This window comes from Ixodes scapularis, unplaced genomic scaffold, assembly GCF_016920785.2.
Source record: "Ixodes scapularis isolate PalLabHiFi unplaced genomic scaffold, ASM1692078v2 PGA_scaffold9__187_contigs__length_104089568, whole genome shotgun sequence".
In the NCBI taxonomy this organism is placed as follows: domain Eukaryota; kingdom Metazoa; phylum Arthropoda; class Arachnida; order Ixodida; family Ixodidae; genus Ixodes; species Ixodes scapularis.
Window position 1 is genome coordinate 83,747,005 of NW_024609884.1, and position 24,744 is coordinate 83,771,748.

At 44.7% G+C, this 24,744-nt stretch overlaps 1 protein-coding gene across 3 annotated transcripts in view; it reads left to right on the top strand.

Moving 5' to 3' along the window:
- The window catches only part of LOC115329951 (insulin-degrading enzyme), a 44,813-nt gene extending 29,140 nt beyond the window's left edge, over positions 1-15,673 (top strand). For all 3 annotated transcript variants that reach the window (XM_042287494.1, XM_029991636.4, XM_029991635.4), the window contains exons 21-27: positions 5,090-5,201; positions 5,258-5,425; positions 5,482-5,606; positions 14,409-14,556; positions 14,893-14,954; positions 15,332-15,436; positions 15,493-15,673. In XM_042287494.1, coding sequence (XP_042143428.1) covers positions 5,090-5,201; positions 5,258-5,425; positions 5,482-5,606; positions 14,409-14,556; positions 14,893-14,954; positions 15,332-15,436; positions 15,493-15,609 — 837 coding nt within the window. In that variant the 3' untranslated portion in view covers positions 15,610-15,673. The remainder of the gene's footprint in view (positions 1-5,089; positions 5,202-5,257; positions 5,426-5,481; positions 5,607-14,408; positions 14,557-14,892; positions 14,955-15,331; positions 15,437-15,492) is intronic.
- The last annotated feature ends 9,071 nt before the right edge of the window (positions 15,674-24,744 follow it).

The window sequence follows — 24,744 nt, forward strand, 5'->3', positions numbered from 1 at the left end:
TGTTTAAAAAGCAGTAGTTTTAATTCGTAACCTCATTCGAGCAAAAAATAAAAAAAGGCCGTATTTCCTCTCTCCCAGTTACGTCATAGTTAAACATGAAAACACTCATGCAAAATCGGTTGTCATAAAAGTGGAACAAGGGCTACAGCCAGAGTGGAGAATAAAAATCAAGATAACTTAAATTCTGATTTAAATCGGACAAGTTTTACTCAGATGATTCAAATTAAACGTTTCTTGCAAAGATAATCCCCCCCAAAAAAAACAATTACCGTTTATCATTTTATGCTTTCAATATGCACATATGCTCTGTATTTAAATCAAAGATTCATCATACAAGAAAAATTTATATGGGATTGAACACAAGCAAAAAGCAGTGGTCTTCGGAGCAAATCGATGCATTGAGCCTAGGTATTTTTTACCTCCGACTTCATTCGTCAGTTACGTCACATCTTTTTGCAATCAAACGAGAATGCAAAGGATAGAAACGAAAACTGGTAAAGTAATGTTGTATTCCAAGAAAATCGGATCGCAAAAGAGAAAAGCCAATACAGATTTTTCGATAACAAAAAGCTAAGTTGTTTTTGTTCTAGTATGACGGGGTTTTTATAAACAAAAGTTGCTAAAATTGCAGTAATTCTTTTTCATTGTTTTCACTGATCGGAAGAATTGATGAAACAGCCTGCTGTGTTTAAAGATGCTAATAGTGATAAACCAGTATTTCCTATCTACAGGGATATTGCTGCACTCAGATTACGTTCACTCAAGTTTTGCGCCACAGAAAAAATTTGCGGAATTTGTAGGAACCTTAAATCCTGTCGTAATAATGACAGGCACACAGGCCCACGCAATTCGTCACAGTTGCATCCCAACAATTAGGCGGCAACAACCGCTAGGTGGCAGCAAACAATGAAAAGAGAATTTCTCTTCAGGTGACGAACGCGTTGGTTGTCCGCGAGCTTCTCCGCCTTTTCGCCTGCTTTCCTCCCAGCCACGCGATAACGCAGCGCATGCGCACTTGCTATCATTCTCCGATGGAGGCATCCGCCATTAAACTGCAAACGCTCCCCATAGTTTGAGTAGGACCCTCTTTACAATCTAGGCTCTCTACGAACGATAGGCGACGCCGCCGGCGTGCTCCTTTCCTATGTTAAATGCCAGTGAGCCCATGCTCGCTTCCATTGTGGAATGTTTTACCTGGCCTTTTACATTGTTACGCACCACACATCCAGAAATCTTAGGGCAATGTATGATACAGTGTAGACCACATATAAAGCATGTCGCGGGAGTCGCGAAAATCCGCACTATAAGCGGTACCGCGCTATAACCAAAACATCAATTTTTCAGGCCAAAATTTATGCCATGAGACAACTTACCTTTGTAAAACAATTTATTTTATGTTAGATGAAAAATAAAGCTTAGTCTGAGGAAAGTCTTTATATCACCAGACTTCTCTCTCAAGTGTGTCACACATTTTGAAAGAAATGAGTGACTTTTGCCTGGCGCAGCCTTTTAACGGGGTTGCGGACGAACGTTGCGAGCGTTCAGGATTGCTAACCCTAATCACTTTTCTCCGGTACTTTATACGGTACGCACCAGTAATACCTTGAACTTGAGCACACGCATGAAATGCTCCAAATAAAAAATCAGGGCGATGTTCGAGAACACAAATGCTTAGAAAGCACCACTGTAGTCGAAGTAAACAAACACGACGGCACGGGCGTTTCTGCTGTCTTAAGAGTGCCGCCACGACATCACCGCACGAGTAGGTGGATCTTCCCTTCTAGTACGTGCTGGGTTATCATAGCGACACACAACGAAAATTCACAGTCAAGGATAGCGCTTTTTTGCGGAACGATGAGCTTCCACCACGCCGTCTACGTCGACGATCACCACCGACGCCATGTTGGCAGATAGAAGAAGCCGGCCCGCGACCGGCATGCAACGCGCGCAACCAGCTCTCCTCGACCTGTGATTGGTCTGTCATTGCGGTTGTTTCGAACGCAGCGGGGGAAAGTTGGGTTTGCTCCAACGCCTTGCGTCGTGAACGACACTTGCGTGCGTCCCTCCGTCGCTATGGCAACTGAAGCTTCTCTCTTTGCTTCTCCCCGCTTCTTCGAGCAACCTCCTTGCCATCCTTGCCCCCGCAAGTGCCGCTTGCGGCTAGCGCCGTTATCTAGTGTCGCACAGGGAAGCATGCTCGCTGCGCCAGTCAGTCGGCAGGCTGTTCCAGAAACCGCACTATAACTGGTATTTCCCTTCGCGCGGCTGCATTTTAAGCGGTATGTAATTACATGGAGTTGTATTAGTCCCGAGAGCGAACACAAGCGTCACTGCGGTCGCCGCGCCCTGATTGGGTGAGGTGTACCTTGACGTCAGGGCGATGACTCCGCTCCGCGATCTCGCATCGGCTCGCTTCCCAGCACCGGTTTCCTGGTTTGGCGTTGTGTGCCGCAAGCTCTTCGAGGAGCTGGACTTCGTTTACCTGGTGTACAGGACGTTGAGTTAGGCCGATATTGACATGCTTCCGTACATTTTATAAGCCTGCTCGTCCCTTTTACCTTTAAAATTGGGTTACAAATCCCGAAAGCTATCGGCAGAGGCAATTCCGCCGATGAACCTCCCGTCCGTCTACACGACACAAGGCAATTTTGCGAGGGATCGGTGACGCAGTGGTGCAGGTGTTTCAGACGCTGGAATTCTGTTCCTTGCATGTTCATGATTTAGAACGATATTACAACCCGCTTTCAAGGCATTTGAAGTGGCATTTATATCGTGGGCCTTTGGGTGGTCGGTAAATTAGCTCGCGACCTCGACTTTGCGCTGCCACTCTGCATGCGCTGGTTCGCTGATGTTTTAAAGGCCCTTGTGTCTGATTATCTTTGAAGTGCTCGTGGAACAGAGTTGTTTTACATAAATGTTGCTTCTTCGTGAATTAATTATATAGTTTATACATATGCAGGCATATTTTTTAGAAGGTGCACAATTACTGGAAATTAGTTCGTATGGTAGCAGTAAAGACGGCCGAATTGCCCTTAGTTGCCTGTATAATATGTATTGAACTGCCCAAAATATGCACAGCAATAGTGCTGTAATTTGGAATGTTCATACTTTTTCCGGACATTTTTATTGCAGCCTTGGGCATTCGGAAAATACACCGTTTAGTCTGAATTGTCATTTCCAATTAAAAGAGACACTGGTGCAGGTCTCCAAAAGCTTCCTCAGCCTCCAAACTCCCTACAGCTGGACCCTCTGACAACAGAGGAAAACAGGAGTAAAAGCAAGCATTTGATTGTCTGTCCAATGGTAGATGCAGCACTAGTAGCAGAAGATGTGGAACCTGTGAAGGGCGACAGTCTGCGTGAGAAAAGCTTCTGGTATTTTAGCTTTAGGACAACTCGATTTAAGTAAAATCTAAATTTTAGGGCTTAAGGGATTAATAACGAGCTAGACACCTTCGCTTACGTTTGTTATACATTACTTGAGGGTTGATATAAACAAGTCCACAGATACCACCCGTGTAGTCCATTGAAATACTATCCGAATCCAGCAAAGGTCAAATGCGAGCAATGTGTATAATAAATGTTCCTTTTTTTTTTCTTTTTTTTTTACTTTGCCCCTGCACTTGGGCTGTCTTGTGACTCTCTCCCCATGGCCCAGACAGTATTTAGCATGTTGCTCGAGCAGCATGCAGCTTTTCTGCTTCGGCGATCTTGTTTAAAAACAGAGATACAAAAAAAAAAATAGTATACTTAACCTGCCAATTCATTCAGGCCATCAGCAGCATTTATTGTGCGAGATGTAAATCTATAGTGATGCTCCTGCAATTCTGGCCATATTTCTTTATTTTCATATACCACTCCGATTCATGCGTTGCCTGCCCTGTCAACCATGCTTAAAATGTTGGTTGAAGTTTTGCCTGTAGCTACAGGTCATACCTCAATAAAGGCACATATAAAAATTTACACTTCCTACGAAAAACAGGCAAAAAAAAATTAAATAGAAACGAGCGCACCGACAGCTAGTGTCGTCACAGCCTCCACAGGGCAAGCGGCGCGAGTCGGGGAAAAATTCTCTCCCCGCCGTGACGTCACCCCGGTTTGCCATAAGGAGGCGCCACGAGAACTTCTTGGGGCTAATAGGAGGCGAACCGGTGGTTGAAAAAAGCCGCGTTATACCCGGTCCTGCACTATAAGCGGTTACGTTGTAAGTGGTCTATACTGTATGAGCATTCTTTAAGGAGAGGCACTGGTTAGAGATTGAACTTCTGAACTATTCAAGTGATTGGAATGAAATTTGCAGAGGAGATTCAACATCAGGTGTAGGTGTACTGTGCAAACGTTCAGCTCTCTAGGACAATTTTACATACCTGCACAAGAAGATGTGTCACTCTTTCTTAAGAAATCTATGATGTGCAAATGAACCTATTAAGAACCATTTTGACTGCTTGAATATAATGTGGGGGATGTGGGACTTCGGGCTATCTAGTTTTTATAACTTTAATGTAAATATTTCAGGAAGTGTCATTGCCTCAAATAATGAGATGCATACCTGTCCTATGTCAATGCTTGAAAACATAGCTTTTTCTCAATGAGGACTTTAACTTAAAACAAAATAAAGTAGATAGCCCGATTCCCCAGTAAATTTCAGTTCGGAAACATCTTGATTGTGGTATCAGAATATTTTTACCTACAAACAAAAGATTCCTTTGTATGAAATTTGCAGCCAAAAGTGGAACTGAGAAAAATGCATTCAAAAATTGAAATCCTTTACTTTGTTACTGCCTCACAATGTGTTGAAAATATTTTATATCAATGTAACTATTTGGCATATGGTTATCAAATTTAGTGTAAGGGTGTATAATTAGTTTCCAAAAATGAAAACCTCAAAATTGAAAAATGAATGTTTTCAAAAAAAATTTTAATTTTAGGCCCATGTCCCCCTTAAGTATGGCACTTGCAAGCGATGCTGCAGAAACCAGCAATGCAAGAATAAAATGAAAGTGTTTTGGAGCACGCACTCGTGCCCTGTGTTCGTACTGGCACAGGGTATAGCGAATAGATGGGCTGTTCCTTACCGTTGGTCTGTGCAGCAAGCTCTGGATCTGGTGGGCATCGTCGAAAACAGCCTGCAGAGCTCGATGCACACCAAGCCGCTGCTGCCTAGCGAGTTGGTGAGCCATCGGGAACACCAGCTGCTTGAACGTGAGTGCTGCGGCGCTGTCGGTCTGCTCGAGCAGACTCAAGCGTGCCTTCTGCAGGTGGTGAATACGTCTTCGAGCGGTTCAACCAGGTGCACCACACGTCGTCCATTCAGACCTACTTCCAGTGTGGACCGCAGGAAACGCGGGCCAACGTGCTCGTCGAGCTGCTCTGCCAGCTCCTCACGGAGCCGTGCTACAACGTCCTACGCACCCAGGAGCAGCTGGGTGAGCCGCTTTGGGTGCATGCTCGGTGGCGTGCTGGATGGACGGCTCTTTTGCAGGTTACCTGGTGGCCAGTGGGCCTCGGCGGTCCAACGGTGTCCAGGGCATCCGCATCATAGTGCAGTCAGATCGGCCACCCGTGTTCCTAGACAGCCGCATCGAAGCTTTCCTCATCTACATTGAGGTTAGTCTTGTGGGCCACTCCCAGCCTTTGTGGAACTGTCCTCGCTCACTGACGCTGCTTCGAGGGATTTTTTTTATTTGCGATCTAATTCAAATTAAATTTGCGTAGCATATACACCTTTACAATCTGATCAAAAATATGTACGCTGCGTGACACCGTTAGCACAAATGAGCGATCGTCAATGTTTTCTTTCTTTTTTTAGAATTGATAAGCTGTCATCAGAACTACTAGTGCGAAGAAAAGTGCTCATTTGGGGCACTAGTATAAGCGGTAAAATCTGGTGCGTTCCAATACCCTTCGGATGTGAACTGCAAGAAAAGCGCCAATGTCATGTTTGCGCTAACAGTGTTGCACGGGGCACTTAGTTGAGTATAGTTTGGTTCGTTTTGCTAATACTAGAAGTTTAATTTGCAAAGGTTATGGTCAGGACTGTAGCAGATTCAAAGATAAAATAAACATACATATCTCTGCTGACTAGAGGGTCTACAGAGTGCAATAAGGTATAGATGAAAGCTCTAGGATAATTTTCAAGTTGTATGACATATAAATTTTTCAATTTTGAAAATATCTTTTTTAGGACATATCGGAATTATTTAAAATGTTCCTATGCTATATGTAAAACAGGAGAAAATGTTTGCTTTCATTTTCCATTTTGCTTCATTTTCAAATCAATATTCGCTGTGTCTAGCGTTATGTCCGACGGAACCCAAAATAAAAATTAGAGTTACGTCCGACGGAACCCAAAATAAAAATTAGAGTTACGTCCGACGTAATTTTACCCAAAGGTTTCGAGTTACGTCCAACGTAACCTAATGTGAAAATTAAAGTTACGTCCGACGGAACTCGAAATAAAAAACTAAAGTTATGTCCGATGTAACTTTACCCCAAGGTTTGGAGTTACGTCGGACGGAACCCGAAATGAAAATGAAAGTTGCGTCCGATGGAAATAAAAGTTAAAGCTGTGTCCTGTGCAACCTACGCAACCTTATTGAATGTTACGCTTTACGGCCGGTACATGATGTAAACACTAACATATCGTAAATTATTACTACGTTCCGTCTGATGCAGCATTCGTTAATTGGTTAAAATCGCGACTCCATCTGTACCTCCAGGTACAGATGCCCGTCACATTATTTTTTTTTTCTTTCTAGTGTTTCCCCTTTCTTTAAGGCAATTTTTTTCTCCTTGAAGACGATTTCTTGCGACGCTTTCTGAGAATCACAGACATTCGAAGCAATTCTTAATAGAGATAGAATGGTAATGTGAAATGAACATGCTGTTTAAAGCAGCAGGCTTTCCGCAGACTTTTTGACAACTGGCACAATCTTCACGTACCATTCAAGTCGCCACGTGCACTAACTTTGGCAGTGTTTTTTTTTTGTTTTTTCCGGATTGTCTTAAAGAAAGAGCTGTTTCAAGGGGCCGAGGGGCCGCCCGGGTGTGAGAATGACAATAGACCCTCAGCCTTTAGCCATATCAACTTTGCTCTCAGCCCCAGCCAGCAAGGTGTAACGAACAGGTGTAACAAATGCGGCAAAAATGACAACTAACTTTTCTTTCAAGTTCTGTCGGACGTAGGTTTGCTCTTTATTTCGAGTTTGGTCGGACGTAACTTAAATTTTTATTTCGAGTTCCGCCGGACGTCATCTTAATTTTTATATGGGGTTCTGTCGGACGTAACTCGAAACCTTGGGGTAAAGTTACGTCGGACGTAACTTAATTTTTATTTCGGGTTCCGTCGGACGTAACACTAGACACTGCAATCAATATTTCAGAATAGGCAGGTTTTGTTTCACAAAAATATATCAGGACAAAATGTAGAAGTGCCTGTTAATGTATGAAAATGAAATTTAAGAAATGTGTCTCTTAGTACTTTCTTTTACCTAAAAGCAGTGTCGTTCTTAAAATGGGGTGTGGCCTGGAAGGGTGAACTTTTGAATACTTCACTTAAATTGATTCACATTTGCAGGGTGAATTGAATGCTACTAGGAACCGTGACAACCAAAGTTTCGTCCATAGGCCAATAGACCTCTTGCAAAAAGCCTGCGCACGCCACGCGATGAATTATAGAAGTTCTCAGTACACTCTTCCCATGGTCTTTCCTCCCGCTACCACATGACATAGCCGAGCTGGCGCAATTAACCGAGGCAATGGTGTTCAAGCAGCCGAGCCAGGCGAGTGTATGCAAACGGGTGAGGGGGTGTCGCTTTGGCTGGCTGGCAAGGCTGGCCCTTTCTCAGCCCTCCCTTTTGCACTGTCGCCTGCTACATCAACGCTTTTTCGAACCGTGCCATGTTTGTGGTGTAAAATAACTACAGAACAAGCAGGGTCTCTACCTCATATTACACGAAGTGGATTCGTTGACACTGCAAGACGTGGAGGTAGGCAGCACGGATACGGTACGCCGCAAACAACGTACGACGATCCGGCGGACGGGTGCTGGCGGTAGCTGCCGCGACTCGCGGCAGCTACCGCCAGCACCCGTAACGAGAAAGCGCGTGATCTCTACCTTGGGTTCCCAAAATGCCCTGCCGTCGTGGCGCCGCACGCATTGCAACAGGTCTAGTCTACAACATCCTGCACTTATGCTCGAGGAAAGTAACTTCACTAAGAAAAGTATTAAAACAAAATTGCAATCCTCAAACTTTTTGTTTTAATGTGAGGTAGAATACACATAGTGCAATTTAAGGTAAAAAAGGGCAAAAAGCAATTGCAGCAAATGCAATTCTAGGGGAAAAAAATGTTAACATTTTAAAATATTCAGCTTTTTATAATGAGTTTTTTTTTTTCTTTTTTCTTTCTTCTTTCTTTTTTTCAGATTATAAGTGCCTTAACTTGCTCCCTAGAAAATTTCACTCCAGGACATTCGTGAACAAAGTCTTAATTTTCAGAATGTCAGATGGTAGTTTTCCTCGTACAGCGTTTCCCACCAAAATCTGAACCTAGAAAAATGCATTTGAAGTTTCAGTTTTAGGTTTCTTTATTTACTATGGGTCCCAGGCATACAAAATCCACCTGGAGCATAGGTATCACCTTCGTCTTTAGTAAATTAATTGCCTAAAATCTACTAATTTCCTTTTGAAATATTTGTTTCAGCTGTCACATTTTGATTAGAAATTTGTTGCCCGTCGTCCAAGTATGCCATAGGGGTTGTTAAAGTTCAGACTAGATTCTGCTCTGTGCTATCCTCTGTCAAAGTTAGGCTGTCATGTTTTCGCTGTACCGCAACTAACTTGGAAAGAGAGCGGAAAGCTGAGCGCTCGAGGAGACAACAAAGTAGGGTGTGCCTTTCCGACGATCCCTTGACCCTTATAGGCTCGCGGTAATTCGCTGCCCTCATCCATTGCGGAGGCTGACGTTGCTTCCGGGGAGGGACTTCCACCCAGTCATGGGGCACGTTACTCCTACAATGGAACAGCATTACAGTTACAGTTACTACTCGGTGGGAAAAGAAGTGACCCTGCTACATTTACAGTTACAAAATTGAAAGAGTAACCTGTTATAGTTTGGCGCACTATGGCCTGAGTTGCTGCTGCGCCAAAAAAACTCCAAATTCATTCACCTGTTATAGTTATTTTGCTAAAGTAATGCTGTTATTTGTTGTTATTTTACAAAAAATATTAGAAAACATTTTAAAGGAACCTTCTTCAATACGCCTTTAAATTAGTATAGATTTTTCATAAGACATTGTGTTATTCATGGTAGTGTATCTGATTAGTTTAGAAACTAAGATTTTCCCAATAATCAGTATTAACGTGTTTGGTTCTTCCTATTCCAATTTCTACCATGAATAGCTCCCTGAGCAAGATCATAATTTAAGACAGTATTGGGGTAAATCCACTAGTTTCTTCTTTGGCCATTTAGTTTCTTCTTGGGCAAAATTGCTGGCGACTTTAGTTTTTCAAATTGCTAAGCTAGCAGATACCTGCTAATGATCCATGAGTGCGGTCAAGATCAAAATAAGTGTGACCACCATAGGGTATACATGAATATATACAACAGCACGCGTCTAGATCTCAGGTATATATCCAATCATGGTGGCGAGTTTACAATTGGTCAATTCTAATTGTGGATTTCTTTGGCGAGGCAAAATGGGACGGAAGCAATAAAAATCATGTTAATGTAAAGTCAATAATAATTTGTCATACCTTGCAATCAGCTTTTTAGGTGTTTTCTTATGCCACTCCAATCCACTCGTCGCTCGAATCATTTTCTACTGCGTGCACGCAATATTTCATGAAACATTGAGCTTCTCTCGAAACATTGGAGAACAATGTTATGGCAACATTCCTCCGTCAAAGCCGCCGAACACAGCAGCGGCGCAAACTAAGCACTGATCGAGGTACAAACGACCACTGCGTGTAGAATTCCAGACGGCTGTTGCAATCTTTTATCCACCATCTCCTAACCAGATCGTACACGTTTGCGCTCCTCCATTTCACCAGCCCAACTAGAAGAGACCACCCGGAAGGCCCACAACGTGTTATTCATAAATCAAATGATGCAAAGTAAAAAAACGCACAAACAAGCAGAACGACACGGACGTTTCGAGCAAATATCTTTTCTCAAACGACGGGACCCGAGAAGGAGACAAATGGGTGACAGCAACTGGCTTACGGGAGGCAAGGCCGGTAATTGGGTTAAAAAAAAGGGAAGGGAGAGCAAATGGTCCTAGAGTCGAGACCCTGCAAGAGTGCATCTGGGATTTGGACGATTCAAATTAGAGGGGAAGGAAACATATGCTTGGCGGCAAGAAGATGAGGTTCAGAAAATCGGTCGTGCCATAAGCTTGCGAGCGTTTGGGGCGACAATCACCAAAAACTGTCCTCCGCGAAAAGCACGCACTCCCTCCAGCTCCCTCCGTTGAACGAAGAAAAGAGAAACGCATAAGAGATGCCATGCTTTGTTACATCTGCGTGTGCTGTGGGCGATGTATCATACACAGCAGGTATGGACACAAACATCCCCATCCTCCCTGCTGGTAGGACCAGCTTGGCCAAGCAGGATCCACCCAAAATTTAGTTTCTTTTGATTTTTTTTTTTTCCCCTTGTCCTCTAGACAGTTTTTGCAGCAGTTTTTGCTGTGCCCTTCCCGTATGAGGACAGCAGGTATCGACACAAAGCAAACATACCCATCCTCCCTGTTGGTAGGAGCAGCTTGGCCAACCAGGGTCACCCAAAATTTAGTTTCTTTTGGTTTTTTTTTTTCCCTTGTGCTCCAGACAGTTTTTGCAGCAGTTTTTGCTGTTCCCTTCCCGTATCAGGACTTGGGGCTCTCTCACGAGTTGCGAGACGATTTGGAGGTCGTGTTTGCAATATTTTTGAACGTAAATCTGAGAAGTAACTGTAACGACGTTACATCTTCACAGTTACTTTCGAAAAATAGTAACCCTGTTACAGTTACAAGTTACTGAAAAAAGAAACTAGTTACTGGTCATGTGTTACTAGTAACTAGTTACTGCCCAAGACTGCTTCCACCGCTGTTTTTGCATCTTGTTTCAGTATCTCCTCTGATCATGGCTTGAATTTGCCAGAGAATAGTGTGGAGCAGGATTTTGTTGTCTGGATTCTAACAAGTGATATGGCATATTTTGACAATGGGCAAGAAATTTCTTATTAGTATGTGCCAGCTGAAGTGAATGATCAAAAAGTTAATATTATAATGTGCCAGCTGAAGTGAATACTTAAAAAGTTAATGTGCACATTTAGTAGTTAATTTTCTATTTATCACTTTACTCACTCTATGTGATGTCCACCGCAGTGCATAACATTATCTCGAAGGAATCAGTTCTCTATCTCCAGTGTCTTTTTTTTTTAATTATCTGCCATCTTAGAAAGAACACTCTGCATATATAGGTATGGACACCACGTGCTTTGCAGCTGCCAAATAAAGTCCTCTCCTCGCCTTGGTTACAAGCGGCGCCACCAGATGACTTTCTGATAAGTGGCTAGTTATAGCCTGTCACCAGCCTGGTTCCCCATGCTTCTCTATGGGAGACGTGCTTGTTTTCAAAGGCGTTTTTGGGGCGTGTCGCATCGTGTAGAACTTGGCATTTGCACTCTGTGTGTTGCTTAGACACAGCTTTGTCATTGACCCTAGTTTTATGCCTCAACGCCAACAAAAACAGTTTTATGAGTGTGTTGAAGCGGAGAGATTTCTGGCGCAGTGTTCAAGCCAGCATTCGTCGAGGATAGAGCAGACGTGCTGAGCGGAAAGCACATGCACCAGTGTGCTATGACATTAAGACACTCATAATATAAACAATGCGACCGACAAGGATGAAGAAAGACTGGACGACACAAGTGCTGACTGACGGTTTTATTTTCATGAAACCAAGAAGAAACGAACACAAAAATGACCCTCTAATCAGAAGGCGATCACGAATGCGCATGACAACGGCTTTTGACACCTCCTTAACATTTTGTATGATCATTGACGCAGTGCACAACCATCACTCCTATCTAAAAAGTCTGCCTCGCTGTCTAACAGCGCCAAGGATGCTTGACTCGCGCAGGTTGGGCCTGTCTTTCTTACCTTGAGTGCCTCGACAATCTCCCGTGCCTTTCGGTCGGCGTGTCTAAACAACACGGCGGCCTTCTCCAGTATCGGGTGGCAGGAGCGGTCCCTGCAATGCAATGCCAAGTGGGAGCACACTGTCCCTGCTAAAGAGCTACGATGCTCACGCAGGCAAACGTTAAGGAACAGCGCCGTCCTCCCAATTCCCAATTCCCAAGAGAAAGGTAGCTGATAAACTACCCCCTTGGTGCTAGACACGACATCAATGTGGTGCCTTATGCCATAACCGCCCTTCTCTAGTTTCTTCGCCCCTCTCATGCGCTTTTCCACTGCGGAGAAAATCCCACTCAACTTGTTTCGTGCCGAGAACACCACGTCCACCCCATACCTTGAGGCGGCCCTTTTGAACCCGTGCGACACGCGATGTACATAGGGGGTGACTGCAACTTTTTTTCCTGACCCTATTGGTTATTTTCCCCCGGGTCTCCCCTCGTATGCATTTTACTAGTTTTTCCGCGGCGTAGGCGATTACCAACTCTGTAGGTCCCTCGTCTTTTAGTCTCCCGACCTGGGCAAGAAGGCTTTCTTCTGCTCTGTAAAAGCAGGACTTAGTCACCGTTGACCGAATGCAGGACTCTGCAGTGCCTTTTTTAACGAGCTTTGAATTCTCCGATATAAAGTCTAGGAGGTTCCTAGTGGATTTAGGACGGTGCCACCAACAAACGTGCCTATTGCTGACATCCATACAAAGATCCAAAAACTGAATTGACTGTTCCTTAGGAGTCTCAAACAAAAACTTTAGGTCCAGGCCCTGCTCCGTGAACGACTCCAGCACGACTTCGAGAGTCCGAATGAAGTCTGCCTTTTCCAAAGTCATCCCCCATGTACATTGCGTGTCACACAGGTTCAAAAGGGCCGCCTCGAGATACAGGGTGGACGTGCTGTTCTCGGCACAAAAGAAGTTGAGTGGGATTTGCTCCGCAGTGAAAAGCGCGTGAGAGTGGGGAAAAAACCGGAGAAGGGCGGTTGTGGGGTAAGGCACCGCATTGATTTCGTCTCTTGCAACAAGGGGGTAGTTTACCAAATACCTTTCTCTTGTGGAAAGGTTTATATCAGGCAGACGGGGCGGTGCCTTAACGTTCGCCTGCGTGAGCATCGTAGCTCTTTGCCAGGGACAGCATGCTCCCACTTGGCATTGTATTGCAGGGACTGCTCCTGCCACCCGATACTGGAGAAGGCCGTCGTGTTGTTTAGACATGGCGACCAAAAGGCACGGGAGATTGTCAAGGCACTCAATATAAGAAAGGCAGACCCAACCTGCGTGAGTCAAGCATCCTTGGCACTGTTAGACAGCGAGGCAGAATTTTTAGATGGGGTGATGGGTGTGCACTGCGTCAATGGTTAGACAAAGTGTTGTGAAGGCACCAAAAGCTGTTGTCATGTGCGGTCGCAATTACCTTTTGATTGGAGGGTCATTTTTGTGTTTGTTTCTTCTTGGTTTCATGAAAATAAAACCGTCAGTTGTTAGCCAGCGCTCATGTCGTCCAGCCTTTCTTCGTCCTTGTCAGTCACGTTGTTTATATTATGAATATGTACCAACTATACTTTGTCTCACCTTAGCATAGACTATTGTTAGCCGCGCGTGCTAAAAGCGCGAGGTAGTTGCTTTTGATGAAGCCTCGGCGGCTACATGAGTGCTTGTCCAGCGAGTGCTCGAGTCAAGGCAGTCGAAGCTAGCTGCTGGCGCTTGCACAGCCTTCGAAGTTAGTCCATGCTAAGGTGAGACAAAGTATGGCCCAACTATCCGTTCTGTTAAAAATAAGACACTTTTTCTTTTTTTTAGTTGTGCCATTTGGTTGGCGGGGACGCCGTTAGCATAGGCTACTCGGACGCACGCCAATAGGACTTTTTCTGGTCTTTTGTGCCGCAGTGTTCACCGTACTGTGTGTCTTCACCTAATGAGTACCTTGCACCGTTTTATAGGCGGTAAACAAATATATGGCTTCTACAAAGGTGTATTTCATGATATGAAAACCAGTGTTGCAAAATATTCCCCTTGGAGTTAATGGGGTGTTACTCTACCAGATTTTGCACTATAATTTCCTAGAACAATATCTATGTCATGCAGATGCACCATTACACAGTGGGCCCGTTTCGGTTTTGAATGCTCAATATTTTGCACTAAACTCGTAGAACAAAATGACTTCTAAAAAAAAAAAAAAATTTTCAACAATTTTGTAGAGTTTAGTATAAGGCATTTTATTGTACGACACTGCTTTTTGCAGAAGTACATTCAGGACATGAGCCCAGAAGAATTCCAGTCCAACAAACAAGCCCTGTCAGCCCGACGTCTCGAGAAACCCAAGAAGCTGCCCCAACTGGCTGCCAAGTTTTGGATGGAAATCCTTACGCAACAGTACAACTTTGACAGAGGTAAGCTGCAAAGTGAGGCCCAAGCCACTAAATGTGCCACGCTTTGAGTATGGACACTCTCTTCCTCGAATGTCTCATAGGCGCCGCCTTTTTGTTGTCTACAATCAAGCCCACTCATATCGAACAGCGTGAAGATCGTAAAATAGTTTGATATAGCGAAAATTCGATATACGAAATGAAGCAAAAACATTCACGTAAGAGCAGTGCAGCTGACCCAGTTGCGAGCTAACTTGCAGCTGTTAGTAGCGTGCACTTTATTGCCATTATTGTGAAGTGTAGTTTACTTTGTGGTTCTAGTGAGTCCCTACCCACACTGACCTTGGGGCTTGCTTTCAGACAGGCTGGAGGTAGCGTGTCTGGAGAGCCTGACAAAGGACGACGTGATTGCCTTCTTCAAGGTAACCACCCTATCTACTAAAATCTAGACTTTTTTAAGAAGCAAGCTTGTGTATTTGTTTTTTTTCCGCAAAGTGAGAAAAAGAAAAAAACAGTCGTTGCGGCCTACAGAAGAAGCCTAGCAATTGATGAGGCAAAGATAATGCATGGCCTTGGAAATGCAACCTGTGCTGAGGCACTGCGCACTATGTTTCACACGTGTAGCCTCCCGATGTAAGGTATGTTTTTAAGTCTGAATGCCTTGCAGGCGTCGCCATTTGCTGGAATTCTTCCACGCATTGATTGGCTCCCTGTTTGCTTTGTGGAAAGGCGGATATGGGGCACGCCAAAAGGTCGACCCATCCAAGAGCGAGCACTCTTAATGCTTATGACTATGCAGGAGCACATTGCAATGGGAGCCCCGCTGCGGAAGAAACTCTCGGTGCACATCAAGTGCGGCTGTCAGGGCGACGAAGCTGCAGACTCTGGCCATGCCGTCACTAATGTGAGATTCCGGGACTGCACAAAGCAGCACTGGGTAACCGGTCGTTTCTTTTTCAGGGACCCATCAGGATAGAAAACATCACGGAGTTCAAGAGGAGCCTGGGCCTTTACCCTCTGGCGAAGGCGTGCATCAATGTCCAGCCACCGTCGTCTGGAGCCAAATCTAAGTTATAGCCGCGCGTTGGGAGCCTCGTGCTAGGGCCTTCTTTCACACCATTAAAACTGTCCAAGAACGCTGTCCTGTCTAGTGGCTCTACCTGTGGGCGTTCGATGCCACTTGCCTGAAAGTGCGGGGCTAGCGCAGCGGGCTGATGAGGCTAGCCGAGGGGATACATGCAAGACCCAGACATCTGCACTTGCCCGTCTCTTACTGCGACGCATTTAGCTGCATCCCGTAGTTCTACCTGTTGTCATCACATTGGTCTTCCCATACGGAAACTCTGTTTCAGCATAACCTGGTAAAGTGTGAAAGCTACGACCCACACGAGCCAGTGGACCATTTGCGAAAAATGTCAAAGGTCCACGCATGAAGCATGCAATGAATTATGAGAATGTCGTGCAGCTCCTGCAGCATCTACCACAAAGGGGGAGAGGGGGGGGCGGCGGGCGGCGGGCGGGCGGGGCAGGCAGGGCAGGGACAGCATTGTTGCTTGGCTGATATTGCCTCCGTCATCTGCTACAACCTGTCCATACAACCAGTCTCAATTTTTTCCGGCACCACGGGGGGGGGGGCACTGCTCGTTTTGCAAATGGTCTATTAGAGCGACGGAGTGAAGCGCATGACTGCTCTCTACGGAAGGAGTATAGGCGATGGTACATTGTCTCCTGTCTCGCTCCAACACCCCGATTGTCTTGTTGGCACCGTGGCTTTTGCTGTTAGTCAAGGTCATCCTTTACTTAGCCGGTCCTTGCATCTGGCCACCTTGTTGATCTGCCGTCTGTTCTGTCGAACATTAAAGGCTCGTTCACACAGTTGCATTCGAGTGCGACTGCAACCTTTTGCACTTTGTTAAAGGGGCCCTGCAATCATATTTAAGCGTCTACCTTTTTTGCGGTTTCCACGTCCCTTGGCGTTTGGGCAAGCCAGCGGGCACGGAGAGAGTAACTAAATATCAGTGCATCATATTTTAACCGGACGATGCGGAAACTTCCTCCACCGACGGGGGCGACCCGCGGTACCGAAAGCGCGCGATATGTGAAGTCTTTGGTCCTAAGCTTACTACTGGTCAGAGCCGCTAAAAGCTTCTTTTTAGTCGAAATACAAAATATAAGTGGTGCGAACCGTTTCAATTATTTATGAAAGTAGTTTTTGTTCAGTATGAAACAAATGCAGTTTATAAAGTACGGAAACAAGAAATGACCCGTCCACATACCCAGCACCATGCGGTGGAAAAAGCGGCACATACTAAAAAGGAGTAATGGGATCAGGCACTGACACGGAAAGGTCCCGGATGTATGCGGCTGCGCTGCGGTCGTATAGACTGGAGGATCCGACCTGCTCCGAGCGTTCCGAAGGCCTTCGCCGAGCAGCTTTGTCTTGCGGTTTGACCGTTTCGTGGTATGGCAGTGCAAAGTGGCTCCCATTCTGAACTGTCTTTACCCCGTGTTTGCTGTCGTTTGTGGCCAATGAAGTGTCATGCCGAATTAGTATTTAATCGAGCAGTAAATGCAATGAGAGCCGCTCTGGCTGCCCGCTGCGTACAGCCTATCTAGAACATGCTTTGGTGGCGCCCTCTCGTGCCATCGACACGGAGTGCGGCAGCCGTGAAAGCTCGCTGAGCTCATTACCCCCCCTCTATACTTCGTTTCAATTTAGGTCCGAGCGCAGCCGATGTTATGAGCCGAAGGGCCAATCAAACAGTGGAAGAGGCAAAACGTCATGACATGGTCTCTGCAGTTGATAGGACCAGCCGGTATTCGCCGTCTCTGTGCGCGCTCCTCCGCCGGTTAGTCCTACCACGCGCAAAGAGCACGCCATGACAATTGCGCTTTTTGCGCTGTTTCATTGGTTCTTCGGCTCATAACATCGGCCGCGCTCGGACCTAAGATGAAACGAAGTATAGTTCATGGCCACTCAAGCAACCAAGAACGTCATGAAGGAGGTTATTTTTTGCTTGTTTTTGTAATTTTACTTTGCCTATAACATTTAAAATAAAGCGAAATTCGAGAAAAGAAAAGTTTCATTAAGTTACTACGTTCAGTGCGCTCAGGTTCGGTGCAAATTAAAAACCAGTAAAGAAGTCTTTGCAGGGCCTCTTTAAAGGGATACTTCAACGAAATATGAAATATTCTCGTCGTGTTCAAAAATAGGTTGAATATGATCCACAATATCCGTAAATGACAATCGCACGTTTGTATTTTGAGCCTGGTGGCTGTATTTTTCGTTATAAACGGCCCACTCTGGCAAGTGCTCGGAGAAGGCCCAGCTTAGAGCACGTGACATCCAACGCAATCGTGACGTAGGTCGTCTCAAGACGAGCAAAGCTACGGCGAGGCTGACGTCGAGAGGATGGCCTAGTTGCTCCAGCCACCGAAGCGGCTGCTTTTGTACGAATTTTGAGTGACGGGTTAATCTTCTATAATCTTCTAGAGGGACAATAGTGACTTCTGCGACACACAAAAGGGATTCTCGGGAAGAGGGGAGTTCCTCCTTCCCCCCTTCTCTCGTCGTGGCCGGAGACGAGACAACCTCCGTCACTAGCTGTCAAGGTTCCTAGACGAGCATTACAAACGAGGCGTTAGCGACATCCACCAGGTGCTCTTTGCTAATCGTTTAATTCGTTTTAAAATTCCTTTTCGAGACTTTTTTAACAAGATATTGGTATGTTCCATGTGATACTGCTCTTTTGAACACATATAGACCAAAAAATGAGCGCCGAAATTTTGTTGTAGTATCCCTTTAAAGGGAAGCTACGGAGCTTCTTGGAAAAAATGAGTTAGAAGTGAATTCTAGTGTATTTTTACCCCGTGAACCCGAATACCCAAACCATTTGCTGCGTAAGTATTGTTAAACGCGAGAAAAACGCAAAAGACAGTCGCTGTCCGTGACGTCATCGACGGCTCTTTTGGCTGCCCAAGGCTAGGGGGGCGGGGCTTCAGCCCTATTTTGAAATTGCTCTTGTGGCTCTCCGGCGCGTCGCATTGAAATATAATTTTGATATATGTTATTCTAAAGGCCAAATGAACGCAATTCAAGCGTTTTTTCTCAAATGTAGAAGTGCCCCATCTTCCCTTTAAGACTGGCATTGAGCTGTTGCTATGGGGACACCTATGACGAGCCAATGGAGAAGCAATGTGCAGCACAACACGGAGCAACGCAGTTGACGCAACTGTGTGAATGAGCCTTAATGCTGTTTCCCACTCTTTTAACTTTTGTTTCTTCTGGTAGAATATTCTTTTAAAGACTAGAATCTTGAAAATAATTAAACAAAAAACGCGTCCAGCAAAGCCCACAAAAGACGAGCTGTGCTTTCTGCCAATAATGACACTATTTGTTTTACAATACTTTTTTTGAATTAAATGAAATTAGATTCTGTAATTTTAAGACTCATATCCCAACTTCTAACAGGGCCTAAACTCTCCACGATTTGCATGAGGTGCGAAAGCAGTTTGCTGTTCTCCTATACAGCCTGTACGTCATTTTTGCACCTTTGTTTTCCCGTTTGAAATCATTATTATGAACTTGGCATGGGTATCGGACAAGCATTCAGGTCAATTCTAATGTGTGCAGGCTCCCACAATAAAAGACCCGTTTGCCGAGGCGGTTTATGTGGCGGTGCTAGGCCCTCTTTGGTCACACTTATTTTAAGAGAGAGAATAGAACAAGGCCTCATTTATTTCCCCACCCCGAGGTGTGCGGGCCTGACCAAAGTGGATCCACAACAGCCACCTCAACTGGCCTCATCATATGGTTTTTTTTTTTATATTGATGGAGACCACACCCCTCGAAGAATTTTGCTACTCTGTAGCAAACGTCTAGGATCTCAGGAGTGCTTATTGTAGTCATTTGGAAGCTTCACTCTACTATATTTTCAAAATTAATGCTGCTCCCTGTTAATGTAAAGGTTTGAGTGTGTTTTGATTTCTCTCTCTCTCTCTTTGAGCTGGTCAATAGGAAAGGAAAGAAGGCATCTTTGTACGAGTCGTGGATAATCCACGTTCTGAGAACGACATAGAACATTACCAGGATATTCAATCAACATTCAAATATCCTAACAAGGTTCTAAGAACGCGTTTCAGAACATCCAAAGAACTTCTGCAACTTTCTTAAAATGTTAAAAATTTATGCAGGGATCCATCCTTTCAATCTCCCCGGAACGTGCGTGGGTACATGCCTACATTCAGGGAGCATTTTCTGAGGCTTATGTACTAAGGTTTTTGCAATTACGGTTTCAATAGGAAACAGCACCAATCAGCCGTACTACATATATGGATGATGGTAAAGCTGCTCACAGGGCGATGGATATTTTTTAATCGAAAGATATTTTTAGAAAGCAGAGGCACAAGATTACCGCTTTCCCAGCTCACCAGCCCGAGCATGTACTAACGAGAGTTTACTCCTACCTGTCACTTGTCAACTTCTTTCATTCAAAATGTGCTGCGTAAATGACCGATTACTCACTCCGAGCTTAGAACAGATACACATGGCATCCCACACTCAACTGCAGAATATACCCTTTTCAAAGTATTCTACCCCACATGCGAAAAATCGGGTCTATTCAAAACTGCACCTCTACATACGCAGTGAGTGCTAAGTTTATTATGAAGTTTTGAAAACCATTGTTTTTCTCCTCGGTAGATTCATATAAGATAAAACTGATCCCTTATGCTAAGTTTCCAGAAACTCCACTTAATTTGCATATTTTTGGCACAAAGTGGCATATAGTGGATGGTGTTTCGAACCACAGGTTGCGTGAGAGCTCCGTAAAGTTTGCTTCACCTGCAAAAATTTTAGGAATGTTCGCAAGCGAACGTTCAAAGAATGTTGCACATATGAATATTCGAAGGCGAATGTTCCGAGAACATTAGGCATACGAATGTTCGCCAACGAACGTTCCTAGAATGTTGAGCAGCTTACTTTGTGTAATGTTCGCATACGAACGTTCCTAGAACGTTCTGAATGGTGTTTTAACGCTCCTTCAACATTCAGAACACCCAGGGAATGTTCGCACGACATTGGGTGCTACATGGGAAGTAATCAAGACTAATAATAATGTATATTGAGCTCAGAACCGATAAAGTGGCACTATAATTACACAAATTGTAAACAAGAGTTGCCAAATGTCACTTATGCCGAATTAATGTCGATTGAATTGAGGGTAACTCAATGTAATCAAGAGTAATCATAATGTCGGTAATCATCACATAAACATTCAGTTCGTTGAATATTAGCTAAAAGTAATGAGTCATTACAATGACATTTAATCCGAATTTACGGCCAATGGGTCAAAAGTAACCCGAAGTAATCAAAAGAGGAATAATAATGTCAAGTAATAATAATAAATAAAGTAATCGAGAGTAATCATAAATTGCAGTTGTTCTTGTATCACCTGAACTGCAGCAATTTTAAGTCGAGTAATAAGAAAGGTTAAACAAAACGCCCATTCATGCTAATCTAAATTTGAGCGCGCCACAATAACTCAATATTACAAAAAGAGTAATCAACATATCAACTAAGCCTCGTCAATAGAGGGACTAGTAACTCCAAGTAATCACAGTAGGGATCAAATGATCAGTTGTCCGCCAAAAAGTTTAATTGTATAAACAATTATTCTTAAGTTACCAAATGTGTAAGCAAACACGACCACCGAAGAACAATAAGTGCATATATATATATATATATATATATATATTGTGGATTAAATTGACTGACCCCGGGATTAAATTGGGTAGCGCAAGGATTAAATTATGTGGTGCTTGGATTGCACTTGGACTAAATTGGCCGCCGCTTGAATTAAAATAAGCGAAAAAAAAAAACTGTAGAGTTGCGACACCGTTATATTCTGTCGTAAAACTACCCAAGACAGGTAAAGAAAACTGGAAAAACTTTGAAGTTGAAGGAAAAAAGACTGTCTTCTCCCTTTGACTTTGAAGTTTTCCCAATTTTTAGCCTAGTCTCGGGTAGTTTTACGGCATGAGCAACTTCCACCAACTTGTCGGCAGCTGTCTTTTCGTTTACGATATTTTGTTGCTTCCAACATTGTGTCAAAACATGAACAGAGTAGTAGCATTCTAATCTTTCATTTTATGCTTGGAGCATTTAGATAATACTGACGAATCCCTCATGTATGCAGGTATACTTTCATTCCCCAGTAGATCGTGATTATTTAAAACACAAATCAATCATACCAGAGGTGTGATTGATTTGTCCCCCTCCCCCCTTTGTCCTCCTTACAACCTCGTAGCGTGTGGGAAAGAATAGAAATTCACGCCCAGCCTAGCCTCGAGCTGTCACTGTCAACGACCGGTTTTGTCATCGTTCTACCAAACGCTGCGCATTGTGGCACGAAATGCCTGCTTTGAAAAGAGAGCAGGAGTGACATATCGAATCCCCAAGCTCGGTTAGGTCGTCGAGTCGATTTTCGGGAGACGTTCTGGCTTTGGCAGTTGGCGCTTGTTTCCGCGTGGTCTATTTTGCGAAGGTTCATCTCAAAGTTCTTAAGACTTTCGGGCGGTATTTTGAGTCCCCATAAAAAGCAAAAACACTGCTTATACGAGAGGAAAATCTAGATTTGTCCTCAGAAACTGTCTGTGTGGATTGGGACTTGCCAGTATCGTCTGCAGTGCCCCTGGTACTTGTCGCAGCCAAAATTTTAAGGTTTGCAAATAACTTGTGCTGTGGATTCTTCTAGTATTGTGCGAATAATATTAAAATCTTCTAATAGTAGTTTGGAATAATAGGTTATTTTTTATTCGCTTCAAGATAAACTGCGACACATTCATATTTTTCGAAGTGTTGATCGCGGTTGGTTAGCTCCGTAGAGCGTGCTTCTTACGGACGCACCGCAGAGAAGGAACAGACGCGGAGCTCGCTTCCACAGGTGTTGCTTCTCCGCAGTGCACCGATGCTCGCGGTGAGAAGCGTGCTCCGAACCCGCCGCGATGAACACTTGGAAAACATGAAAACATGAACATGAGCGTGCATAAGAGAAAAGCACGCATTCAAAGCGGGATGGTACATGCGTGCGCCTGGTGTATTTATAAAGAAACAAACTTTGTGACTGTTGATATTTATATTGCAGTAAAATTTTAAAAATTAAACTGTGGCTGTTATGCAAGAGTAGAGATGCCCTGACAACCTTCGTTAATCATTCCGGATTATTTTCCTTCAAATTCGAGATGGAAGCAACGATATTTGCGTAGAGCAAGAATATTTACAATTCCCTTCGATTAGGTATTCCCAGGCATCTCTATAACCTTAATTTTATGTCAAATCCGTCGTTACTTGCCATCCCAAAGTAAGCACTCTGACTTTTAAGGCCACAGTTGATAAATATAGTTAGATTAAAATGAACTTAGCTTAGAAATGGACAAGTGGAAGCTCGGAAACAACTTTCACTAGTTCCGCGGGGTTTTGCAGTAGTGTAAGGCTCAGAGAACCTCTTGGATGTTCGATTTAGCCGCCTCGGTGGCTCCGAGGCAAAGCGTCAGCAGATCCCCAGGTGGCGGGTTCAAATATTGGCCGAGGTGCCCGCCATCTGACGGAGGCTTATTGCTAGGGTGACCACCCGTCCCGCAACTCGCGGGACTGTCCCGCATTGAGGGCTCGTGTTCCGCGTCCCGCAAGAAATTCCCAAATCTTAAAAATGTCCCGCATTTCACGGTGCCGTAAAATTCGCTCTGCAACTCATGGTGCTGTCGAACAATGGGGCACGGGGAAGCGCGGAGGTCGCTGGTCATTGTGTGAATCGCAAATGGTACGGCATTCTCTATCTAATAGCGAGTTCGTTTCACTCGCACTGGCACCGTTCGAGTTCTCTCCCAGAATGCATCGCACTCACAGAGTGTTGCATGGAAAACTGGACTCAAACGAACTCGCCAAATGCACCGAGTGCAGAAGGCTGATGCTGCCGCCATCTATGTTGTAGAAAAGGTACCGATTTCAAACCGAAACTAGCGCCTTTCTGTTCGGAGTGATGCGTGGGAAAGTGAGAATGTAGTCGCTACCAACGTTTATCTACAAACGTTGGTCGCTGAAACCTGTAGTTTATAGTTGCGATAACTTCAAGCAGCTCGGCTGCCGTACAGATAGTTACAGACGGCGTAAATTTCCGCAACCAGCTGTCTACAAAACAGCTGGTTGCTATCTTTCAATTCTTATAACCGTTTACACTGAAGAAAACTGATGATGCTGTCCGAGCAGGAGCTTGATCCGTTTGAGCATGGTATTATGCGTGAACCACTCAAAGGGTACGGCTTAGAACTAGCCTGTTTGAATATCCAGCACTGGGACTTTCGATTTGGATTGCCATTACAGGTGGATTAGATATCAGCCTTAGTGAGGGCGTCGAGAACGAGAGCTTTCTCAAACAAAATATGACGGGGCAAGTTGGCTGATGTAGGTAAATGTTAAACATGATGATGTTGCCCAATCCTCGGGTAAAGTCAACATCTTTAGCTTTCTCTGATGCTTATTAAGCAGTCAGAGGTTTCTGCTGGGGGAGTTCTGTCGACAAATATTAAATTTTTCACCCGCACGCGGATGGTGATAGACATCTCGGGGGCCGCGGTTGCGTTTGTTCTGAGCATTTATTTACACAGTGGTATATTTCAGCGTTTGTACGGCAACAGAGCGATTTAAAACCTGCAAATAAATCACGGATTGCCAATTGCTTCCTTCGTGAAATAACAGACGCTCACAATTCAAGCTCGCGTTTGATTTCGTTGCCCGCGGGACGCGATTTCTATCAGAAAATCTACTTTTTTCTGTTTCCGTTCGGTTCCGCGACACATCGTAGCAGACGAACCCTCGTCGTCTGCTCCCGCTCCTCGCCGGCCCCGCCGGAGCGAGGCATGACGGGATTGCATTTTGGCGCACTCCCGATTTTCTCGGTGCAGCGAGTGCATGCACGCGTGGGGTGTCAGCGCTGGAACGAACTCGAAGAGTGCAACCACTCGTGGAGTGCCGGCCGAAACGAACCCGATCCACGCTGCGAGTGGGCACGCGTGGGCACGAGTGCCGTGAAACGAACTCGCCATAAGAACTGCGGGAAGCGACCGTCGTTCTTGCACGAGACCCGACGTCCATGCTCCGTTGTGCTTCCCCTTTTGGTGGCAAATTATTGTAAGAAAATTGCTCGCCATAAGTTT